The 21,515-nt window shown below is 41.5% G+C and overlaps 1 protein-coding gene across 1 annotated transcript in view; it reads left to right on the top strand.

Annotated features, from left to right (window-relative positions):
- Nucleotides 1-21,515, top strand: part of mipol1 (mirror-image polydactyly 1) — a 96,925-nt gene that overhangs the window by 68,374 nt on the left and 7,036 nt on the right. The window contains exons 10-12 of the mRNA XM_030126187.1: nt 9-42; nt 5,134-5,304; nt 20,024-20,077. Of these exons, the coding sequence (XP_029982047.1) occupies nt 9-42; nt 5,134-5,304; nt 20,024-20,077 (259 nt within the window). The remainder of the gene's footprint in view (nt 1-8; nt 43-5,133; nt 5,305-20,023; nt 20,078-21,515) is intronic.

Here is a 21,515-nt window from a genome sequence, read left to right as displayed (position 1 = left end):
GTCCTCAGGTTGGACCCCATAACATTGGAGGACGCTGACATGGTAAAGACACACTCATGTCCTCAGTTCTACTAATGACACCGTCACCTGATGTTAGAATGACACTGGACGTGTGAAGCTCATGTTACTGAAAGAAAAACCATGAGTTTCTAACCCTAGCCCCTAGCCCTTAGCCCCATGGTTTTACAGATGAACATTTTATGTGATTTTCACAAGTGTCTAATTAGACTTAATTCTGATACAGTTAATTAAATTCCGCTTAGTGTCTGTAATGACTGACCTGATTTATTCTGTAAATATAGAATCAGTAAAACATTGAGTTCATGATTAAACTCATTGTAACAGGAGCAGGTCTGACCTTTCACAATAAAAGCCTTAAACATATCAACATTACAGCAGGTGCACATTTGATCTACAGTGGGTACAGAAAGTCCCCCTTGAACTGCCACCTTACCGTGGGGGGAGGGGGGGTTTGAGTGCCCGAATGATCCCAGGAGCTTTTGTTGTCAGGGGCTTTATGCCCCTGGTAGGGTTTTCATGGCAAACAGGTCCTGGGTGACAGGCCAGACTAATAGCAGTTCAAAAGCCCCAATGGAAAAGATCAAATCAAGCACTGTAACATCGCCCGGTATGGCGCAGCTGGGGCCCCACCCTGGAGCCAGGCCCAGGGTCAGGGCTCGTATGTGAGCGCCCGGTGGCCGGGCCTTTGCGTACAGGTCCTGGCTGGACTCATCCCGAAGGGACAACATGGGCCCGAACTCATGTGGACTCACACCCACCGGGGAACCGTAGGGCCAGGTGCATTGTGGATGGGTGGCAGGGGCTCAACGACTCGATCCCCGGGCAGAGTCTGGCTCTTGGGACATGGAATGTCACTTCGTCGGGGGTGAAGGAGAACAGAGTTTGTGAGGGAGGGTTGAGAGATACCATCTAGATGTAGTCGGGCTCACCTCCACACACAGCTTGGGCTCTGGAACCCAACCCCCGAAGAGGGGCTGGACTCTCCACTTCTCTGGCGTTGCCTGTGGTGAGAGGGCAGTGGGCGGGTGTGGGCTTGCTCGTAGCCCCTCACCTCAGCCACCATGTGTTGGAGTTCACGCCGGTGAACGACGAGGATGGGCATCCCTTGGCCTTCGGGTCAGAGACAGGTGCCTCACTGTTGATTCAGCCTACGGGCCCAACAGCAGTGCGGAGTACCCAGCCGTCTTGGAGTCCCTGGGAGGGGTGCTGGACAGTGCTCTGACTGGGACTCCATTGTTGTCCTGGGTGACTTCAATGCTCACATGGGCAATGACAGTGGACCTGGAGGGGGGTGATGGGGAAGACTGGCCTCCCCGATCTGAACCTGAATGTTGTTCTGTTTTTTGACTTCTGTGCTAGTCACTGTTTGTCCAAAACTAACACCATGTCCGAACACAGGGATGTCCATCAGTGCACGTGGCACCAGGACACCCTAGACCGGAGGTCGATGACAGATGTGTCATCAGACTTCCGGCCACGTGTCTTGGATGCTTGGGTGAAGTGAGGGGCAGAGCTGTCAACCCTAACCCTAACCCAAACCCTAATCCTAACCAAAACCCTTACCCAAACCCTAACCCTAACAGCAGACCACCTGGTGGTGAGTTGGATCTGCTGGTGGAGGAGGAAGCCAGACAGACTGGACAGAACCAAATGTGTTGTGAGGGTCTGTAGGAATGTCTGGTGGAACCTGATGTCAGCAAGGTCGTCAACTCCACCCCTAACACTAACCCTATAAATAACCAGTAAATAAACCTACCCTATAAATAACCCTATAAATAACACTAACCCTATAAATAACCCTATAAATAACCCTAACCCTATAAATAACCCAGTAATAATCCTCTAAATAACCCTAACCCTGTAAATAACCCTATAAATAACCCTAACCCTATAAATAACCCTAACCCTATAAATAACCCTATAAACAACCCTAACCCTATTAATAACCCTATAAATGACCCTGTAAATAACCGTAACCCTATAATAACCCAGTAAATAACCCTATAAATAACCCTAACCCTGTTAATAATCTTCTAAATAACCCTAACCCTGTAAATAACTCTATAAATAACCCTAACCCTATAAGTAACCCTGTAAATAACCCTAACCCTATTAATAACCCTATAAATAACCCTAACCCTATAAATGACCCGGTAAATAACCCTAACCCTATTAATGACCCTGTAAATAACCCTAACCCTATAAATAACCCTAACCCTATAAATAACCCTAACCCTATAAGTAACCCTGTAAATAACCCTAACCCTATTAATAACCCTATAAATAACCCTAACCCTATAAATGACCCTGTAAATAACCCTAACCCTATTAATGACCCTGAAAATAACCCTAACCCTATAAATAACCCTAACCCTATAAATAACCCTGACCCTATAAATGACCCTGTAAATAACCCTAACCCTCTAAATAACCCTAACCCTCTAAATAACCCTAACCCTATAAATAACCCTAACCCTATAAATAACCCTAACCCTATTAATGACCCTGTAAATAACCCTAACCCTATAAATAACCCTAACCCTATAAATGACCCTGTAAATAACCCTAACCCTCTAAATAACCCTAACCCTATAAATAACCCTAACCCTATAAATAACCCTCTAAATAACCCTAACCCTATTAATAACCCTAACCCTATAAATGACCCTGTAAATAACCCTAACTCTATAAATAACCCTTTAAATAACCCTAACTCTGTAAATAATCCTCTAAATAACCCTAACCCTGTAAATAACCTATAAATAACCCTAACCCTATAAATAACCCTGTAAATAACCCTAACCCTATTAATAACCCTATAAATAACCCTAACCCTATAAATAACCCAGTAAATAACCCTATAAATAACCCTAACCCTGTAAATAATCCTCTAAATAACCCTAACCCTGTAAATGACCCTGTAAATAACCCTAACCCTATTAATGACCCTGTAAATAACCCTATCCCTATAAATAACCCTAACCCTATAAATAACCCTATAAATAACCTAACCCTGTAAATAATCCTCTAAATAACCCTAACCCTGTAAATAACCCTATAAATAACCCTAACCCTATAATAACCCTGTAAATAACCCTAACCCTATTAATAACCCTATAAATAACCCTAACCCTATAAATGACCCTGTAAATAACCCTAACCCTATTAATAACCCTATAAATGACCCTATAAATAACCCTAACCCTATAAATACCCTGTAAATAACCCTAAACCTATTAATAACCCTATAAATAACCCTAGACCCTATAAAGGACCCTGTAAATAACCCTAACCCTATAAATAACCCTAACCTTATGAATGACCCTGTAAATAACCCTAACCCTATTAATAGCCCTATAAATGACCCTGTAAATAACCCTAACCCTATAAATAACCCTAACCCTATGAATGACCCTGTAAATAACCCTAACCCTATTAATAACCTATAAATAACCCTAACCCTATAAATGACCCTGTAAATAACCCTAACCCTATAAATAACCCTAACCCTATGAATGACCCTGTAATAACCCAACCCTATTAATAGCCCTATAAATGACCCTGTAAATAACCCTAACCCTATAAATAACCCTAACCCTGTAAATATCCTCTTATAACCCTAACCCTGTAAATAACCCTATAAATAACCCTAACCCTATAATAACCCTAACCCTATTAATGACCCTGTAAATAACCCTAACCCTGTAAATGACCCTGTAAATAACCCTAACCCTATAAATAACCCTGTAAATAACCCTAACCCTATTAATAACCCTATAAATGACCCTGTAAATAACCCTAACCCTATAAATAACCCAGTAAATAACCCCATAAATAACCCTAACCCTGTTAATAATCATCTAAATAACCTTAACCCTGTAAATAACCGTATAATAACCCTAACCCTATAAATAACCCTGTAAATAACAACTACCCTAATAATAACCCTATAAATAACCCTAACCCTATAAATGACCTGGTAAATAACCCTAACCCTATTACTGACCCTGTAAATAACCCTAACCCTAGAATAACCCTAACCCTATAAATGACCCTGTACATAACCCCAACCCTATAAATAACCCTAACCCTATAAATAACCCTGTAAATACCCCAAACCCTATTAATAACCCTAACCCTATAAATGACCCTGTAAATAACCCTAACCTTATTAATACCCTATTAATAACTCTGTAAATACCCTAACCCTATAAATAACCCTAACCCAGTAAATAACCCTATAAATAACCCTAGCCCTGTAAATAACCCTATAAATAACCCTAACCCTGTAAATAACCCTATAAACAACCCTAACCCTATTAATAACCCTATAAATGACCCTGTAAATAACCCTAACCCTATAAATAACCCTAACCCTGTAAATAATCCTCTAAATAACCCTAACCCTGTAAATAACCCTAACCCTATAAATAACCCTGTAAATAACCCTAACCCTATTAATAACCCTAACCCTGTAAATAATCCTCTAAATAACCCTAACCCTGTAAATAACCCTAACCCTATAAATAACCCTGTAAATAACCCTAACCCTATTAATAAACCCTATTAATAACTCTGTAAATAACCCTAACCTTATAAATACCCTAACCCTGTAAATAACCCTATAAACGACCCTAACCCTACAAATAACCCTGTAAATAACCCTAACCCAGTGTATGTGACTCAGATCAGTGATTGATCATAGTGTGAACTACACAATCTGGTCTGATCCAGATTGGTGTGACCTGATCCGGTTTGGTATAATCTGGTCTAGTCTAAGGTTAGGGAAGTAGTACTACACCAGTGTAGTACTGACCCTATATGAGTACACTGTGTCCTAGTATAGTAGTATACTAATACACCAGTGTAGTACTGACCCTATATGAGTACACTGTGTCCTAGTATAGTAGTATACTAATACACCAGTGTAGTACTGACCCTATATGAGTACACTGTGTCCTAGTATAGTAGTATACTAATACACCAGTGTAGTACTGACCATGATCATTGATTACTGATCATTGATCATTGATCACTGATTACTCAACATTGATTACTGATCATTGATCACTGATCAGACTGAACCATTTGCCTTCTGTTTTCTGTTTTCAGGATGTGGAGGAGCTGCTTCGCTGCATCTGTGATTCCAATTCTGTACAGGAAGTGGAACAGTTTGGTCCAATCCTTGTTCAGCATCTGCGGTTGGCACGGCAACGGAGGAGTGACATCACGGCTCAGGAGATGAAGGCAGTGATGGAGGAGAGAGATAGCACGGTCGCCAAGGTGAGTCCACTCACCTGTGTGTTATTAATATGTAGGTAGGCCTTAGCATCAGGTTACCATGGAAACGTGAGGGTTTGAAGAGGGGAAGGAAAAGAAGAAGGAGAGGGAGAAGAAGAAAGGAAAGGAGAAAGTAGAAGAAGAAAGGAAAAAGAGAAAGAAGATGAAGGAGGAGAAGAAGACAGAGGAAAGGAGGAGAAAAAGGAGAAAGAAGAAGTAAGGAGGAGAAAAAGAAGAAGGAAAAGGAGAAAGAAGAAGAAGAAGAGGAACAAGAAAGGAAAAGGAGAAAGAAGATGGAGAGGAGGGAGAAGAAGAGGAAGAAGAAAGGAAAAGGAGAAAGAAGATGAAGAAGGATGAAGAAGAAGGAAGGAGAAGGAGCAGCTGTAGTTTCCTGTGGTTTTTTTGCCTTTCTGTGATTTAGTTCCTCTCTGTGGTTTAGTTGCCTTTCTGTATTTTAGTTCATTTCTGTGGTTTAGTTGCATTTCTGTGGTTTAGTTCCTTTCTGTGGTTTAGTTCCTTCTGTGGTTTAGTTGCATTTCTGTGGTTTAGTTCCTTTCTGTGGTTTAGTTCCTTTCTGTGGTTTAGTTCCTCTCTGTGGTTTTGTTGCCTTTCTGTGGTTTAGTTCCTCTCTGTGGTTTTGTTGCCTTTCTGTGGTTTAGTTCCTTTCTGTGGTTTAGTTGCCTTTCTGTGGTTTAGTTCCTCTCTGTGGTTTTGTTGCCTTTCTGTGGTTTAGTTCCTTTCTGTGGTTTACTTCCTTTCTGTGGTTTAGTTGCATTTCTGTGGTTTAGTTTCCTTTCTGTGGTTTAGTTCCTTTCTGTGGTTTAGTTGCCTTTCTGGGGTTTAGTTCCTCTTTGTGGTTTTGATGCCTTTCTGTGGTTTAGTTCCTTTCTGTGGTTTAGTTCCTCTTTGTGGTTTTGATGCTTTTCTGTGGTTTAGTTCCTTTCTGTGGTTTAGTTCCTTTCTGTGGTTTACTTCCTTTCTGTGGTTTAGTTGCCTTTCTGTGGTTTAGTTCCTCTCTGTGGTTTTGTTGCCTTTCTGTGGTTTAGTTCCTTTCTGTGGTTTAGTTGCCTTTCTGTGGTTTAGTTCCTCTTTGTGGTTTTGTTGCCTTTCTGTGGTTTAGTTCCTTTCTGTGGTTTAGTTGCATTTCTGTGTTTTAGCTCCTTTCTGTGGTTTAGTTTCCTTTCTGTGGTTTAGTTCCTCTCTGTGGTTTTGTTGCCTTTCTGTGGTTTAGTTCCTCTCTGTGGTTTTTTTTGCCTTTCTGTGGTTTAGTTCCTTTCTGTGGTTTTGTTGCCTTTCTGTGGTTTAGTTCCTCTCTGTGGTTTTCTTGCCTTTCTGTGGTTTAGTTGCATTTCTGTGGTTTAGTTGCCTTTCTGTGGTTTAGTTCCTTTCTGTGGTTTACTTCCTTTCTGTGGTTTAGTTGCCTTTCTGTGGTTTAGTTCCTCTTTGTGGTTTTGTTGCCTTTCTGTGGTTTAGTTCCTTTCTGTGGTTTAGTTTTCTTTCTGTGGTTTAGTTCCTTTCTGTGGTTTAGTTCCTTTCTGTGGTTTAGTTGCCTTTCTGTGGTTTAGTTCCTCTTTGTGGTTTTGTTGCCTTTCTGTGGTTTAGTTCCTCTCTGTGGTTTTGTTGCCTTTCTGTGGTTTAGTTCCTTTCTGTGGTTTAGTTCCTTTCTGTGGTTTAGTTCCTTTCTGTGGTTTAGTTGCCTTTCTGTGGTTTAGTTCCTCTTTGTGGTTTTCTTGCCTTTCTGTGGTTTAGTTGCATTTCTGTGGTTTAGTTGCCTTTCTGTGGTTTAGTTCCTTTCTGTGGTTACTTCCTTTCTGTGGTTTAGTTGCCTTTCTGTGGTTTAGTTCCTCTTTGTGGTTTTGTTGCCTTTCTGTGGTTTAGTTCCTTTTTGTGGTTTAGTTCCTTCTGTGGTTTAGTTGCATTTCTGTGGTTTAGTTTCCTTTCTGTGGTTTAGTTTCCTTTCTGTGGTTTAGTTCCTTTCTGTGGAAGATTTGACCAGAGCAGATGGAACCATATGAGTTTGATCCATAGAGTTTGAATGTGACAGATGATCCACATCAAACACAATGGATCCAAAAACATTTAAAACAAACACAATGGATCCAACAGCGTTAAAAACTAAGGCCTAGTTTGAAAATGGAGGAGTAGAAATGACCCACAAGTATGAGTACTAGTACTACTGTTTTAGAGGCCTGTGGGTACTAGCACTACAGTTTTAAAGGCCTGTGAGTACTAGTACTGCTGTTTTAAAGGCCTGTGAGTATCAGTACTGCTCTTTTAAAGGCCTGTGAGTACTAGTACTGTACTGCTGTTTTAAAGGCCTATGAGTACTAGTACTGCTGTTTTAAAGGCCTGTGAGTATCAGTACTGCTCTTTTAAAGGCCTGTGAGTACTAGTACTGTACTGCTGTTTTAAAGGCCTATGAGTACTAGTACTGGTGTTTTAAAGGCCTGTGAGTACTAGTACTGTACTGCTGTTTTAAAGGCCTGTGAGTACTAGTACTGCTGTTTTAAAGGCCTGTGAGTACTAGTACTGTACTGCTGTTTTAAAGGCCTGTGAGTACTAGTACTGCTGTTTTAAAGGCCTGTGAGTACTAGTACTGTACTGCTGTTTTAAAGGCCTGTGAGGACTAGTACTGCTGTTTTAAAGGCCTGTGAGTACTAGTACTGTACTACAGTTTTAAAGGCCTGTGAGTATCAGTACTGCTCTTTTAAAGGCCTGTGAGTACTAGTACTGCACTGCTGTTTTAAAGGCCTGTGAGTACTAGTACTACTGTTTTAAAGGCCTGTGAGTATTAGTACCACTGTTTTAAAGGCCTGTGAGTATCAGTACTGCTCTTTTAAAGGCCTGTGAGTACTAGTACTGTACTGCTGTTTCAGAGGCCTGTGAGTACTAGTGTTGCTGTTTCAGAGGCCTGTGAGTACTAATACTACTGTTTTAGAGGCCTGTGAGTATTAGTACTAGTGTTTAAAGGCCTGAGACAGAAAGAGACACCGAGAACAGAAACACACACAGACACTGAGGACAGAAACACACACAGACACTGAGGACAGAAACACACACAGACACTGAGGACAGAAACACACACAGACACTGAGGACAGAAACACAGACACTGAGGACAGAAACACACACAGACACTGAGGACAGAAACACACACAGACACTGAGGACAGAAACACAGACACTGAGGACAGAAACACAGACACTGAGGACAGAAACACAGACACTGAGGACAGAAACACAGACACTGAGGACAGAAACACACACACTGAGGACAGAAACACAGACACCGAGGACAGAAACACACACACAGACACCGAGGACAGAAACACAGACACTGAGGACAGAAACACACACACAGACACTGAGGACAGAAACACAGACACTGAGGACAGAAACACACACAGACACTGAGGACAGAAACACAGACACTGAGGACAGAAACACACACACAGACACTGAGGACAGAGATGGTGACCGACTTGTCTTTTCTCTGTTAAATTCAGTGAATTGATGGTTGTTTCCTTCGCCTCTCATAAAGGTTCTGATTGGTTCAATGACAGCAGTTATTTATGAATTGTTCCTTTTTCATCTCATCTGTTCATTTTTTTTTTTTTTAAGTTTTTTTCTGTCTGTTATTAGTTTTTCCACACATGTACGTGTTGGTTTTCTTTTTGGATTGAACACGTATCACTTCAAAAATCACTTCTCATTGATCATTAACGATCAGCATCAGTCATCTCAGTCGAACCTCAGTGCTGATGTTTATTCTCAGATTAATAAAACTTTCAGACTTTGTAAAACAGATCAATGTTTCAGGTAAATAATCATAAATACATCTGTGATACATCTGTAAATAAATAATCAATAAGTGCATATTTTGTGATCTCAGACTCCATGTATAATCAATAAGTGTTGATATGAAACTTCCTGCTCGGCTGCTCTGGAGGCTGATTATTATCGAAGTTCAGTTCACAGACTTTATTACCAAAACCTGCAGAGTCCTGGATTTATTACCCACAATTCATCCTGATTCATATCCCACTCTCTGTGGGAGGATCAGAGCCTCAAATGAAAAAAAGATGAGAGCCCCGCCCCCTCCAGATGTGTCCGATAGAGACCGCTCTCATACGGCTGTAACCACGGTGACGGACCTGCAGCAGCACGGCTGAGCGATGGTTACCATGGTAACCGTCACCAGGGGAGATCGATCCAGTCGGTCTGCGTCGGCTGTCGGTTCAGTTTGAGGAGACGTTTCAGTTTCTACTGATCCGACGCCGTCCGACAGAAGTTCAGAGGAGTCAGCGTCCAGAGATCGCAATGAAGTTGAAATAGGTGGTCAGTGGACATGGAACCCCAACCCTGGTCTGTTAGTTGAACAGATTAGAGGGGAATGATCCTTCATCTGTGTTTGACTGCATCAAACACCTTCACATCATCCATAAGGATTCAGGCCAAAAGGATGAAACAAAAACTGAGAGAAAAGATAAAAAACAACAGACAAAAGCACTGAAGGAAACAAACAGGAGAGAAAAGAAAGAAAAAAACAGCAACAGACAAAAGCACTGAAGGAAACAAACAGATGAAACATGATTCAAACCAGCCAATGGGTTAGGGTTAGCCACGTTTCAGGGTTAGGGTTAGTGATGTTTCAGGGTTAAGGTTAGTGATGTTTCAGGGTTAAGGTTAGTGATGTTTCAGGGTTAGAGTTAGTGGTGTTTCAGCCTTAGGTTTGTAGGTGTTTCAGCCTTTGGTTTGTGTGTGTTTCAGCCTCAGGTTTGTGTGTGTTTCAGCCTCAGGTTTGTGTGTGTTTCAGCCTCAGGTTTGTGTGTGTTTCAGCCTCAGGTTTGTGTGTGTTTCAGCCTCAGGTTTGTGTGTGTTTCAGCCTCAGGTTTGTGTGTGTTTCAGCCTCAGGTTTGTGGGTGTTTCAGCCTTTGGTTTGTGTGTGTTTCAGCCTCAGGTTTGTGTGTGTTTCAGCCTCAGGTTTGTGGGTGTGCAGATGGTTGGGCTGTAGTGTTAGGTGTAGCTTTAGGTGTGTTTTAGCTCCGCCCCCTCTTTAGCTTTAGGTGTGTTTTAGCTCCGCCCCCTCTTTAGCTTTAGGTGTGTTTTAGCTCCGCCTCTTCTTCCACAGGTAAACCAGGTGAACGTTTGTCGGAGTCGAACCCTCTTCCTCGTCCTCCATCTCCTCCTCCTCTTCCATTAACCCATGGTGTCTGGGTTCTGGTGCCTGTAACCCCTCACATATCGCTGCTCCTCCGTCTTTAACTCCCGCCCATGTTTGTTAACACTGCTCCTCCGTCTTTAACTCCCGCCCATGTTTGTTAACACTGCTCCTCCATCTTTAACTCCCACCCATGTATGTTAACACCACTCCTCCATCTTTAACTCCCGCCCATGTATGTTAACACCACTCCTCCATCTTTAACTCCCGCCCATGTTTGTTAACACTGCTCCTCCATCTTTAACTCCCGCCCATGTATGTTAACACCGCTCCTCCATCTTTAACTCCCACCCATGTACGTTAACACCGCTCCTCCAAATTTAACTCCCGCCCATGTGCGTTAACACCGCTCCTCCATCTTTAACTCCGGTCCATGTACATTAACACCGCTCCTCCATCTTTAACACCTTAATCCCGTCCTCTTCCTGCCTCTGAACTCTGTTACAAATGCTGGTGTAATCCTGCCGGTGTAATCCCTGCAGAAGCAGAAGAAGAACAGTGAGCTCTCAGGATGGAGGAGCCCCCCCCCCGCCGTCGTCCAATCCCCCGCTCCCTTGCCTCATCTCTCAGGGATTAGCTTGCACTGCAGCCGAGGCTTCTGGGAAATATTAGAAAAGTGGGAACAGCGTCTCCTGAGTGGCAGCACTGGTGTATGTGTGTGTGTGTGTGTGTGTGTGTGTGTGTGTGCGCGCGCCACTGCGTCACTGAGCTGATGTAAAAGGAAGGTGTTTGAGCGGCAGGGGTTTCATCAGCAGTGGAGGTAAAATAGGAACTAAAACAGGAAATATTCAGTTAAAATCAAACTTAAAATACAGGAAATATTCCGTTAAAATCAGACTTAAAATAAAGGAAATATTCAGTTAAAATCAGACTTAAAATACAGGAAATATTCAGTTACAGTCAGACTTAAAATACAGGAAGTATTCAGTTAAAATCAGACTTAAAATACAGGAAATATTCAGTTAAAATCAGACTTAAAATAAAGGAAATATTCAGTTAAAATCGACTTAAAATAAAGGAAATATTCTGTTAAAATCAGACTTAAAATACAGGAAATATTCAGTTACAGTCAGACTTAAAATACAGGAAGTATTCAGTTAAAATCAGACTTAAAATACAGGAAATATTCAGCTAAAATCAGACTTAAAATACAGGATGAGTAGGAGATATGAAGGTTCTAGATGAGGTTCTAGATGAATCGGAGACGTGAAGGTTCTAGATGAGGTTCTATATGAGTAGGAGATGTGAAGGTTCTAGATGAGGTTCTAGATCAGTGGTTCTTAAATTGGGTTCGATCGAACCCTAGGGGTTCGGTGAGTCAGTCTCAGGGGTTCGGCGGAGGTCAAGACACACACTCGACTCATTAGTCAGGTGTGTGTGTCGGGCTAGGTCCGTGTATGTAAACAAACGGCTTCGGAGACTCTTTCTCTGATTGACATCCAATATACGCGGTGTATTGTTGTTGCTTATAGCACTACAACACATCCGGAAGTGTTTATAATCTCTTCCACTCGTCTGACGATGAATTATTTGAGTATTTTCCACATCGTTGTTATGACTTTTGCTACTTCCTGTTAACCACGGAGGCAGCCATGTGGAGCGTTCGTTTACATTTTTTGGTCACCGCACTGGTCAGTTACAGTCATGTGACAACCGACGCACCGTCGTGGACGGAGAAATCGTATTACGCTAAAGCCGAGCTAGTGTCATAATAAAACAACGATCACAAAAATACTGAAGGAGTAACGAGAACTTTTTTTTTTGATACACTACATTCAATTATCTTTTTTTATGTCAAAATTGCGTGGTTCGGAAAGTTCAGAGCGAGACGAAAACCAGGTTGACCTGACGGCCTACACATACATATACACAACAGCAGAAGTCACACTGATTTGCAGTAAATATTCATTATTATTGTAGCCTGATGGAAATTAGGTGATGGGTGTGTGTTAAAATGTTAAAAATGATAAATAGCATAAATACAATAAATTCATTATTGGAATACATAAGGTTAAAAATTAAAACCATTTCAGTGTGGTTGTATTAAAAAAGGTCATGTCTTTGTGAAAAGGTGTGTAATTTGTTGTAAGTTCATGCACTGTATTGGTTTTGTTCTTTGAGCACAGTGATGTTAATGCACAGTTCATTTTGTGCACCAGTAAAACATATACCTGTGTCTTGAATTTGAAAAAAAATCATATTGTATTTTGTAATAAAGAAGGGTTCGGTGAATGCGCATATGAAACTGGTGGGGTTCAGTGCCTCCAACAAAGTTAAGAACCACTGTTCTAGATGAATCGGAGACATGTGTAGGTTCTAGATGAGGTTTTAGATGAGTAGGAGACATATGAAGGTTCTAGATGAGGGTTTAGATTAGGAGGAGACGTGAAGGTTCTAGATGAGGTTTTAGATGAGTAGGAGACATGTGAAAGTTCTAGATGAGGTTTTAGATGAGTAGGATACATTTGAAGGCTCTGGATGAGGTTCTACATGAGTAGGAGACGTGAAGGTTCTAGATTAGGTTCTAGATGAGTAGGAGACGTGAAGGTTCTAGATGAGGTTCTAGGTGAATGGGAGACATGTGAAGGTTCTAGATGAGTAGGAGACGTGAAGGTTCTAGATGAGTAAGAGACATGTGAAGGTTCTAGATGAGTAGGAGACGTGAAGGTTCTAGATGAGTAGGAAACATGAAGGTTCTAGATGAGAAGGAGATGTGAAGGTTCTAGATGAGGTTCTAGATGAGTAGGAGATGTGTGAAGGTTCGAGATGAGTAAGAGAAATATGAAGGTTCTAGATGAGGTTCTAGATGAGTAGGAGACATGTGAAGGTTCGAGGTGAGGTTCTAGATGAGTAGAAGACATGTTAAGGTTCTAGATGAGTAGGAGATGTGTGAAGGTTCTAGATGAGGTTCTAGATGAGTAGGAGACATGTGAAGATTCTAGATGAGGTTCTAGATGAGTAGGAGACATGTGAAGGTTCTAGATGAGGTTCTAGATGAATGGGAGATATGTGATAGGTTCTAGATGAGTAGGAGACATGTGAAGGTTCTAGATGAATGGGAGACATGTAATACGTTCTAGATGAGGTTCTAGATGAGTAGGAGATGTGAATGTTCTAGATGAGGTTCTACATGAATGGGAGACATGTGAAGGTTCTAGATTTGTAGGAGACACGTGAAGGTTCTAGATGAGGTTCTAGATGAATGGGAGACATGAAGGTTCTAGATGAGCAGGAGACATGTGAAGGTTCTAGATGAGTAGGAGACGTGGATGTTCTAGATGAGGTTCTAGATGAGCAGGAGATGTGTGAAGGTTCTTGATGAGTAGGAGACATGTGAAGGTTCTAGATGAGGTTCTAGACGAGTAAAAGAAATGTGAAGGTTCTAGATGAGTAGGAGACATGTGAAGGTTCTAGATGAGGTTCTAGATGAGTAAGAGAAATGTGAAGGTTGTAGATGAGGTTCTAGATGAGTAAGAGACATGTGAAGGTTGTAGATGAGGTTCTTGAAGAGAAGGAGACATGTGAAGGTTCTAGGTGAGGTTCGAGATGAGTAGGAGACGTGAAAGTTCTAGATGAGGTTCTAGATGAATGGGAGACATGTGAAGGTTCTAGATGAGTAGGAGACATGTGAAGGTTTTAGAAGAGTAGGACACATGTGAAGGTTCTAGATTAGGCTCTAGATGAGTAGGAGATGTGAAGGTTCTAGATGAGGTTGTACATGAGTAGGAGACGTGAAGGTTCTAGATGAGGTTCTAGATGAATGGGAGACATGTGAAGGTTCTAGATGAGTAGGAGACGTGAAGGTTTTAGAAGAGTAGGACACATGTGAAGGTTCTAGATTAGGCTCTAGATGAGTAGGAGATGTGAAGGTTCTAGATGAGGTTGTACATGAGTAGGAGACGTGAAGGTTCTAGATGAGTAGGAGACATGTGAAGGTTCTAGATGAGTAGGAGATGTGTGAAGGTTCTAGATAAGGTTCTAGATGAGTAAGAGACATGTGAAGGTTCTAGATGAGGTGCTAGATTAGTAGGAGACATCTGAAGGTTCTAGATTAGGTTCTACATGAGTAGGAGACGTGAAGGTTCTAAATGAGGTTCTAGATGAATGGGAGACATGTGAAGGTTGATGAGTAAGAGACGTGTAAAGGTTCTAGATGAGTAGGAGACATGTGAAGGTTCTAGATGAGGTTCTACATGAGTAGGAGATGTGTGAAGGTTCTAGATGAGGTTCTAGATGAGTAAGACATGTGAAGGTTCTAGATGAGGTTCTAGATTAGTAGGAGACATGTGAAGGTTCTAGATGAGGTTCTAGATGAATGGGAGACATGTGAAGGTTGATGAGTAAGAGATGTGTGAAGGTTGTAGATGAGGTTCTAGATGAGTAGGAGATGTGTGAAGGTTCTAGATGAGGTTGTAGATGAGATTCTACATGAGTAGGAGACATGTGATGGTTCTAGATGAGGTTCTAGATGAGTAGGAGACGTGAAGGTTCTAGATTAAGCTCTAGATGAGTAGGATACATGAAGGTTCTAGATGAGGTTCTAGATGAATGTGACGTGAAGGTTGATGAGTAAGAGACGTATGAAGGTTCTAGATGAGTAGATGTGTGAAGGTTCTAGATGAGTAAGAGACATGTGAAGGTTCTAGATGAGTAGGACACATGTGAAGGTTCTAGATTAGGCTCTAGATGAGTAGAAGACGTGAAGGTTCTAGATGAGGTTGTTCATGAGTAGAAGACGTGAAGGTTCTAGATTAGGTTGTACATGAGTAGGAGATGTGAAGGTTCTAGATGAGGTTCTAGATGTGTAAGTGTCACAGGGTTCTTTCCCACACTGCTAAAAAAAATAACACCACAGGCGTAGTTGAAGGTGCAAAAAGATGGTGGTGATTTATTTGCCGTCGGCGTCCCAAAGTGCAATACACATACAAAGTGACGTCAAAAATGGAAAAAAAAAAAAAAAAAAATACACTATTTACAAATTTACAAAGCACAAGAAAAAAACACATCCGAGCAGAGTTCTTCAATAACTCACAATAATCGCGGAAGTCAACCAATCCACATGCACAGTTGCCAGCTTTGCAACTCAGCCAACACTGATCACTGGTCTTCAGCAGCCTTCTTTTAAACCCAAAGCCCCTCCTATTGGGCCGGTCATTTAAAGACTTTTTAACAAAACATATTTTTAACAGTGTTTCTAAACATAATTATTCACAACTGGAATAACCACTTTACACTTAATAATTCAATAGATTTTCTAATCAATTACCAAACCAGAATACCTTATTACTTGAGATAAAATTACAAAAAACCCAAAAACACTACATTACCAAATCACGTGATGTGAAAATCCCGCGAGATTTCCGCTATAATACTGACCCGGAAATGACCCTTCGTTCTTTCCACTCAAATGGCGCGGCGGGGCATGACAGAACGCTACTTCAACACCGACACAGGTAAGTGAGTGAAACTGCTGTAAATATGTATGCAATTACCTGGAAAAGCTCCCGAGTGTGCACCCTCGGTTGTGCTGTTGTTCGGACTGGGAAGAGAGTGTGAGTGGCGAAACTAATGAATGACCGCAAACACCGACGGGGAGAGACTGTCTGACGTGTGTGTGTGTGTGTGTGTGTGTGTGTGTGTGTGTGTGTGTGTGTGTGTGCGCGCGCGCGCGGTGAAGGTTCGTGTGTGCTCCGCTTGTAGCAGGAGACAGCAGACACTCAGTGACGGGGTCGCTCCGTCACAGTAGGCCTGTATTTATGGAACCCGTAAAACTCTGTGAAATCCCTTTTCATGTGATTGATGTAGAACCTTCAGCATGGTGGAGCTGATCAGTGTTTCTGACCAAATGCATCAGATGTGATCAGCTCTGAGACTAATGGATCTGATTCAGTCTAAACATGGACAGGATCAGGGGCCTGTTTCACAAAACTAGGATAAGGGATTAAGCCAGGATATGTTGGTTATCCTGGCTCAACTTATCCATGATCCGGTTTCACAAAAGCAGGATAGGGGAAAGCAGGATATGTTTTGATATAAATTACCATGGAGATTTATTCTGTGGAGCTAGCCTGCTCCAGACCAGGCTAAATTCCAGGATTTAATCTCATCCCTTATCTCAGTCAACAGTCACCACAAATGGAAACCAGTAGTTATTCCACTGCCCACTACACAATGGAATCACAGTAACTAGACCCACTGTCAGTATATGAACATTTGTGATTATTAATTTCAATAATTTTACATAAATGATGATTTTAGATGATTTTGCAATCATTAGATCAGTTCAGTTGTGTTTATTCAGACATTTCAAACATTAGGTATTTATGCAGATACAATGTTTAAAAACTAAAGAGTTTAAAGGAATAGGTTGAAGCCTAAGATCATTCTGCCCCCCATTCATATCACCAAACAAAATGAAATAAAATAGATACCAATGCCTTTAGCTTAGTAACAATAGAAACAACTGAAAACTAAACAATTCAATAGTTTGAGTGGAAAAATTAACATTCACATTCTTCATATATTTTCATGACATTTAAACCTAGTTTTAAACATAAATAGTGTTATACAGTCTTTGAACTCAGGATTGAACTGTTCTAAACATTTCCTGCAACACAGACTAAATGTGTTCATATTTGTTCTAACATAGGATTTGTTGAACACATGACTTCCTCTGAAATTAGAAATAATTCAATTCAATTCAATTCAACTTTATTTGTATAGCCCAATATCACAACAAGGTTATCTCAAAGGGCTTTACAGAGGCAGTTGGAGTAAACAACAGTCAAATAAACAGCAATACTTTCCCATATTTTAATCAAGCTCTGAATATGAACAGGCAACAGATTTTTATTTTGAACATAAATTGTGTTGTTTTAAAGTGGACTAAGTCACTAACCTTTAAAGCTTTTCATTTGATCATAAACTGATGTGTGTGTTCCCTACAGGACACTATTGATCAGTGGTATTGGCCTTTTCTGAATAATGCTGATTGAATTTGTATTAGCTCTGTCAGTATTCCCCCACACCTCCATGCACTACAACATAAAACAACTTCACTTCTTTTGTATAGTTATTCCAAGGAATTTGATTACATTTACCCTTTCAGTCTCTGTATTATTTATACTGAGATAACTGACAGTTTCCCATAGACTATATATGTCATATAAATACACAAACAGTAACATGATGTTCCTTTATTGAACAAGGATAAATCAAAGCATGTAAAACCATCAGCTCCTTTAAAACTGAAGTCACACAGTGACTGTACAAGATAGAAAGAACACAACCAAGGCATATGATAGAACAGAAGAATAAATACACATTCAAAGGTAGAATACAGCCCACATGTCTGTACACTGGAAGAAATACACGTCTGCACACTGAAAGAAATGCAGGACAAATCCATACATAACAAATGAATGGATGCAGTAGCCTCCCTGCAACACAGTACACACAATAAACACACAGTATAAATACAGTATACATACAGTATACACACAGTATATACACAGTATGTAGCACAAACATCAAAACAGGCCAAATCAATTTAAATTGTATCACAAAAAAAACAAAACACAAATTCCTCTGCCCCTGCAGGACATATTTAACTTAAATCATGCATGTGAAGTAAAATAACTGAACACATATTGGTTCCTGGCCAGCTGACCACTGTGGTCAACAGGGAAGATGGCAGGATTGTCCCAGTCCATGTGTGATGCATTTTGGGGGGCGGAGGGGGGGCTCCCTCCCTCCCTCCCTCAGGCCACATTGTGGAGGACAGTACAGGCCACAGTGATGTCACATGACCTCAAAGGGCTGACCCTTAGGTGGTGAAGACAGTGAAAGCGTTCCTTCAGGAGGTCAAAGGTCCTTTGGATCCTGGTCCTTGTCCTGGCATGGGCATGACTGTAGGCCTGCTGTGGTTCCTGGGGGTCTGTGTATGGTGTCAGGAGAAGAGGATGGTAGGTAGACCCCCTGTCCCCCAGACACACACCAGACAATTCACCTGTCAGTACAAAACCTCAGCATCACAACCTCATAAACACAGTGACATTCTGGACACAGATCTGATGTAAAAAGTGATTGTTAACAGAGGTTGTGTGGCTCACCTTGTGATCGGCGCTGACAGATTCCAGAGGTCCGATAGACTGAGGAGTCATGGACCGAACCAGAACCAGACCACTGAGACACAGTACTGATGAGACAGTCAGCATGGACCATCTGAAATGATAAGATGAAGAATATTAAACCAAACAATGAACATCACAAGCAATGAACAGTGTTCATTAACCCATAAAGTTCCAGCACTACTTTAGTGTCAGTTCACTAATGAATTTTTTGTATATCTAACCTTTCTTAAGTGATTTATCTCCATTTATTATACTATCTTATGTAACTTGTATTTTCAGTATAAATCAGATGCTTTTCTATATTTAATTCACTGATCATGTAGATGTTCGTTAAAGCTCAGATTAAAGTTGATGGTTCTTCTATCAGAAACAGATCAAACTGAATAAACAGTGTCTTTCAGTCCAACCTATCATTAACTGAACATAAACCCAGTGTATCCATCCACTGTCATTGATCCAACTCCATGGGCTTTACTGGGGAATCAATGTTGGGGAAGATGATGGTGTTTCCACATTCACTATGGAGCCTCTGAACGTCCAAATGGGTCATATCTGATGACCATGAAAAGATGAAGAACTGTATTTTACACCAGTTAATGACATGGATTGATAGGATTAATAGATCAACAGGTATTAAACAGTTTAGTCAGTAGGTGCTTTGGGTTGGTGATGGATGTTTGGGTCTTTATGGGTTAATTGACAATATCATAGTCATGAATCATGATAAGATAAGATAACTTTATTTATCCCAAAGGTAAATTCACTGAAGTCTGAGCTCATCTGTTTGTCAGAGTTATTCAGTCTGATGCAGTTACATTTACACAGTTTTATTCACATCTACAGTCAGTTTAACTTACAATTTCACAACTCCGTTTGCGGAGGTGTTAATTAACTATTTGGGTTGTAATTGTGATGGTTTCAGTGGAACAGTCAGTGTGTTTGTGCACTACTTACTCATTCAGGCGGTCTGTAGTCCTTGACCGCTGACTCTCGTTTTTGTAACTGTTGTGGTGTTGTCTTTCTTTTTGATGCGGTCCTTTACTTCCTCGTTAGCCAAAATGAGGAGTTTTGTGTCCAACGGTGGAAAGTCCGCGGCTCTAGTTGCCATGGTGAATCGGTGAATCTGTGATCGATGTTGGGGTCTATTGAGGAAGCCGGGTGCGCGCACTTATCCAGGATGAGTTCCACCTGGCTTGATGAATCCGTGTCCGTTCATCCTGGCTTGGTCTTTGTGAAACCGATTAAGCCTGGACTCCCATGTTTGGGATTCGTTGAACGCGGCTTAGTCAGTCATCCTGGATGACGGAATCCTAGTTTTGTGAAACAGGCCCCAGTTCTGATCAAATGCACTGATTTGTTGTTTTTTTTCAGTGTAAACATCTGGAGGAAGATCTGATCCAGGAGAGAGAGCAGAGGGCAAGCAAGGTACAAAGACACACACACAGGCACATGTGAACACACACACAGGCACATGTGAACACACACAGAGGCACATGTAAACACACACACAGGCACATGTAAACAAACACAAACAATGGCACATGTAAACAAACAAACAATGGCACATGTAAACGAATACACAGGCACATGTAAACAAACACATAGACACATGTAAAGAAACATTAATTTATTCATATGTTCATTTATTTATTCATTCATTTATTCCTAACCCTGTTCAATTAAAGGATGTCGATTAACTAGTTAATGAATTTATGAAACTGATGAACCAATCAGATCAACCAATGACATGACCACACCGACGACTGTTGAAGATGTGATTGACGACTGTTGAAGCTCTGGTGGACGACTGTTGAAGCTGTAATTGACGACTGTTGAAGCTGTAATTGACGACTGTTGAAGCTGTAATTGACGACTGTTGAAGCTGTAATTGACGACTGTTGAAGCTGTGATGGATGACTGTTGAAGCTGATGGTCTGTGGTGTCTGGTCTCCGTCAGCTGAAGCTGGTCTCCGTCAGCTGACGTGGTTTAGTCTCTGTGTCTCTGCCTGTGTGTTTTTTCTGAATTCCATTAGATTTGGTTATTACTGTAGCAGTGGCTGCTCGGTTAATTACCCTGGAGGGCTCGGGGGGGATTAGAGCCTGGAGAGCTTTTTAATTTCCAACAGAAACACCAACAGCTGCCGTTAAATTAACCGACGGCGGCAGAAAAAGCTGTGAAACAGACCTTTAATCCAGGCGGGGCGCAGGTCAAAGGTCAGGAGGCCATCATTAAAAGTTTAGAGGACACATGGAAGTGTGAGCAGACTCATTTCTACTCTGGAGTTTGTCATGAAACACTTTAAAATCAAAGATTGTGACAGTCTGAGGATGAACTGAAGCAGTGGAACAGTTTTAAATTCACCTCAAATCACTTTTATTTTTAGAGCAAACATCCAACATTTGTGTTGTGTGGTTACGGTGACGAACAAATGGGAAACCATCCGACGAAAAAAACACAAGGAACATGACAGCAGCAGCCTTCTGGAGAACTCTAACCCAGGTTCTGTAGAACCCTTATCCAGGTTCTGGAGAACCCTGAAACAACCCTGACCTGGGTTCTGGAGAACCCTAAACCCACCCCGGGTTCTGTAGAAGCCTAACCCAGGTTCTGGAGAACCCGAACTCAGGTTCTGGAGAACCCTGAAACAACCCTGCGCCGGGTTCTGGAGAACCCTAAACCTACTCCGGGTTCTGTAGAACCCTAACCCGGGTTCTGTGGGACCCTAAAACTAATCCCTAAACCTCTGCTCAGAGTACTGTAGTACTACTGGCCCGGACTGGTCCGGGCTGGACTAGACCGAACTGGACTGGACCGGACTAGATTGGACTGGACTAGATTGGACTGGACTAGACTGGACCGGAA

Source organism: Sphaeramia orbicularis, chromosome 22, assembly GCF_902148855.1.
Source record: "Sphaeramia orbicularis chromosome 22, fSphaOr1.1, whole genome shotgun sequence".
NCBI lineage: Eukaryota > Metazoa > Chordata > Actinopteri > Kurtiformes > Apogonidae > Sphaeramia > Sphaeramia orbicularis.
Note: the sequence above shows the minus strand (reverse complement) of the source record. Positions and strands in the feature narration are given on the sequence as shown.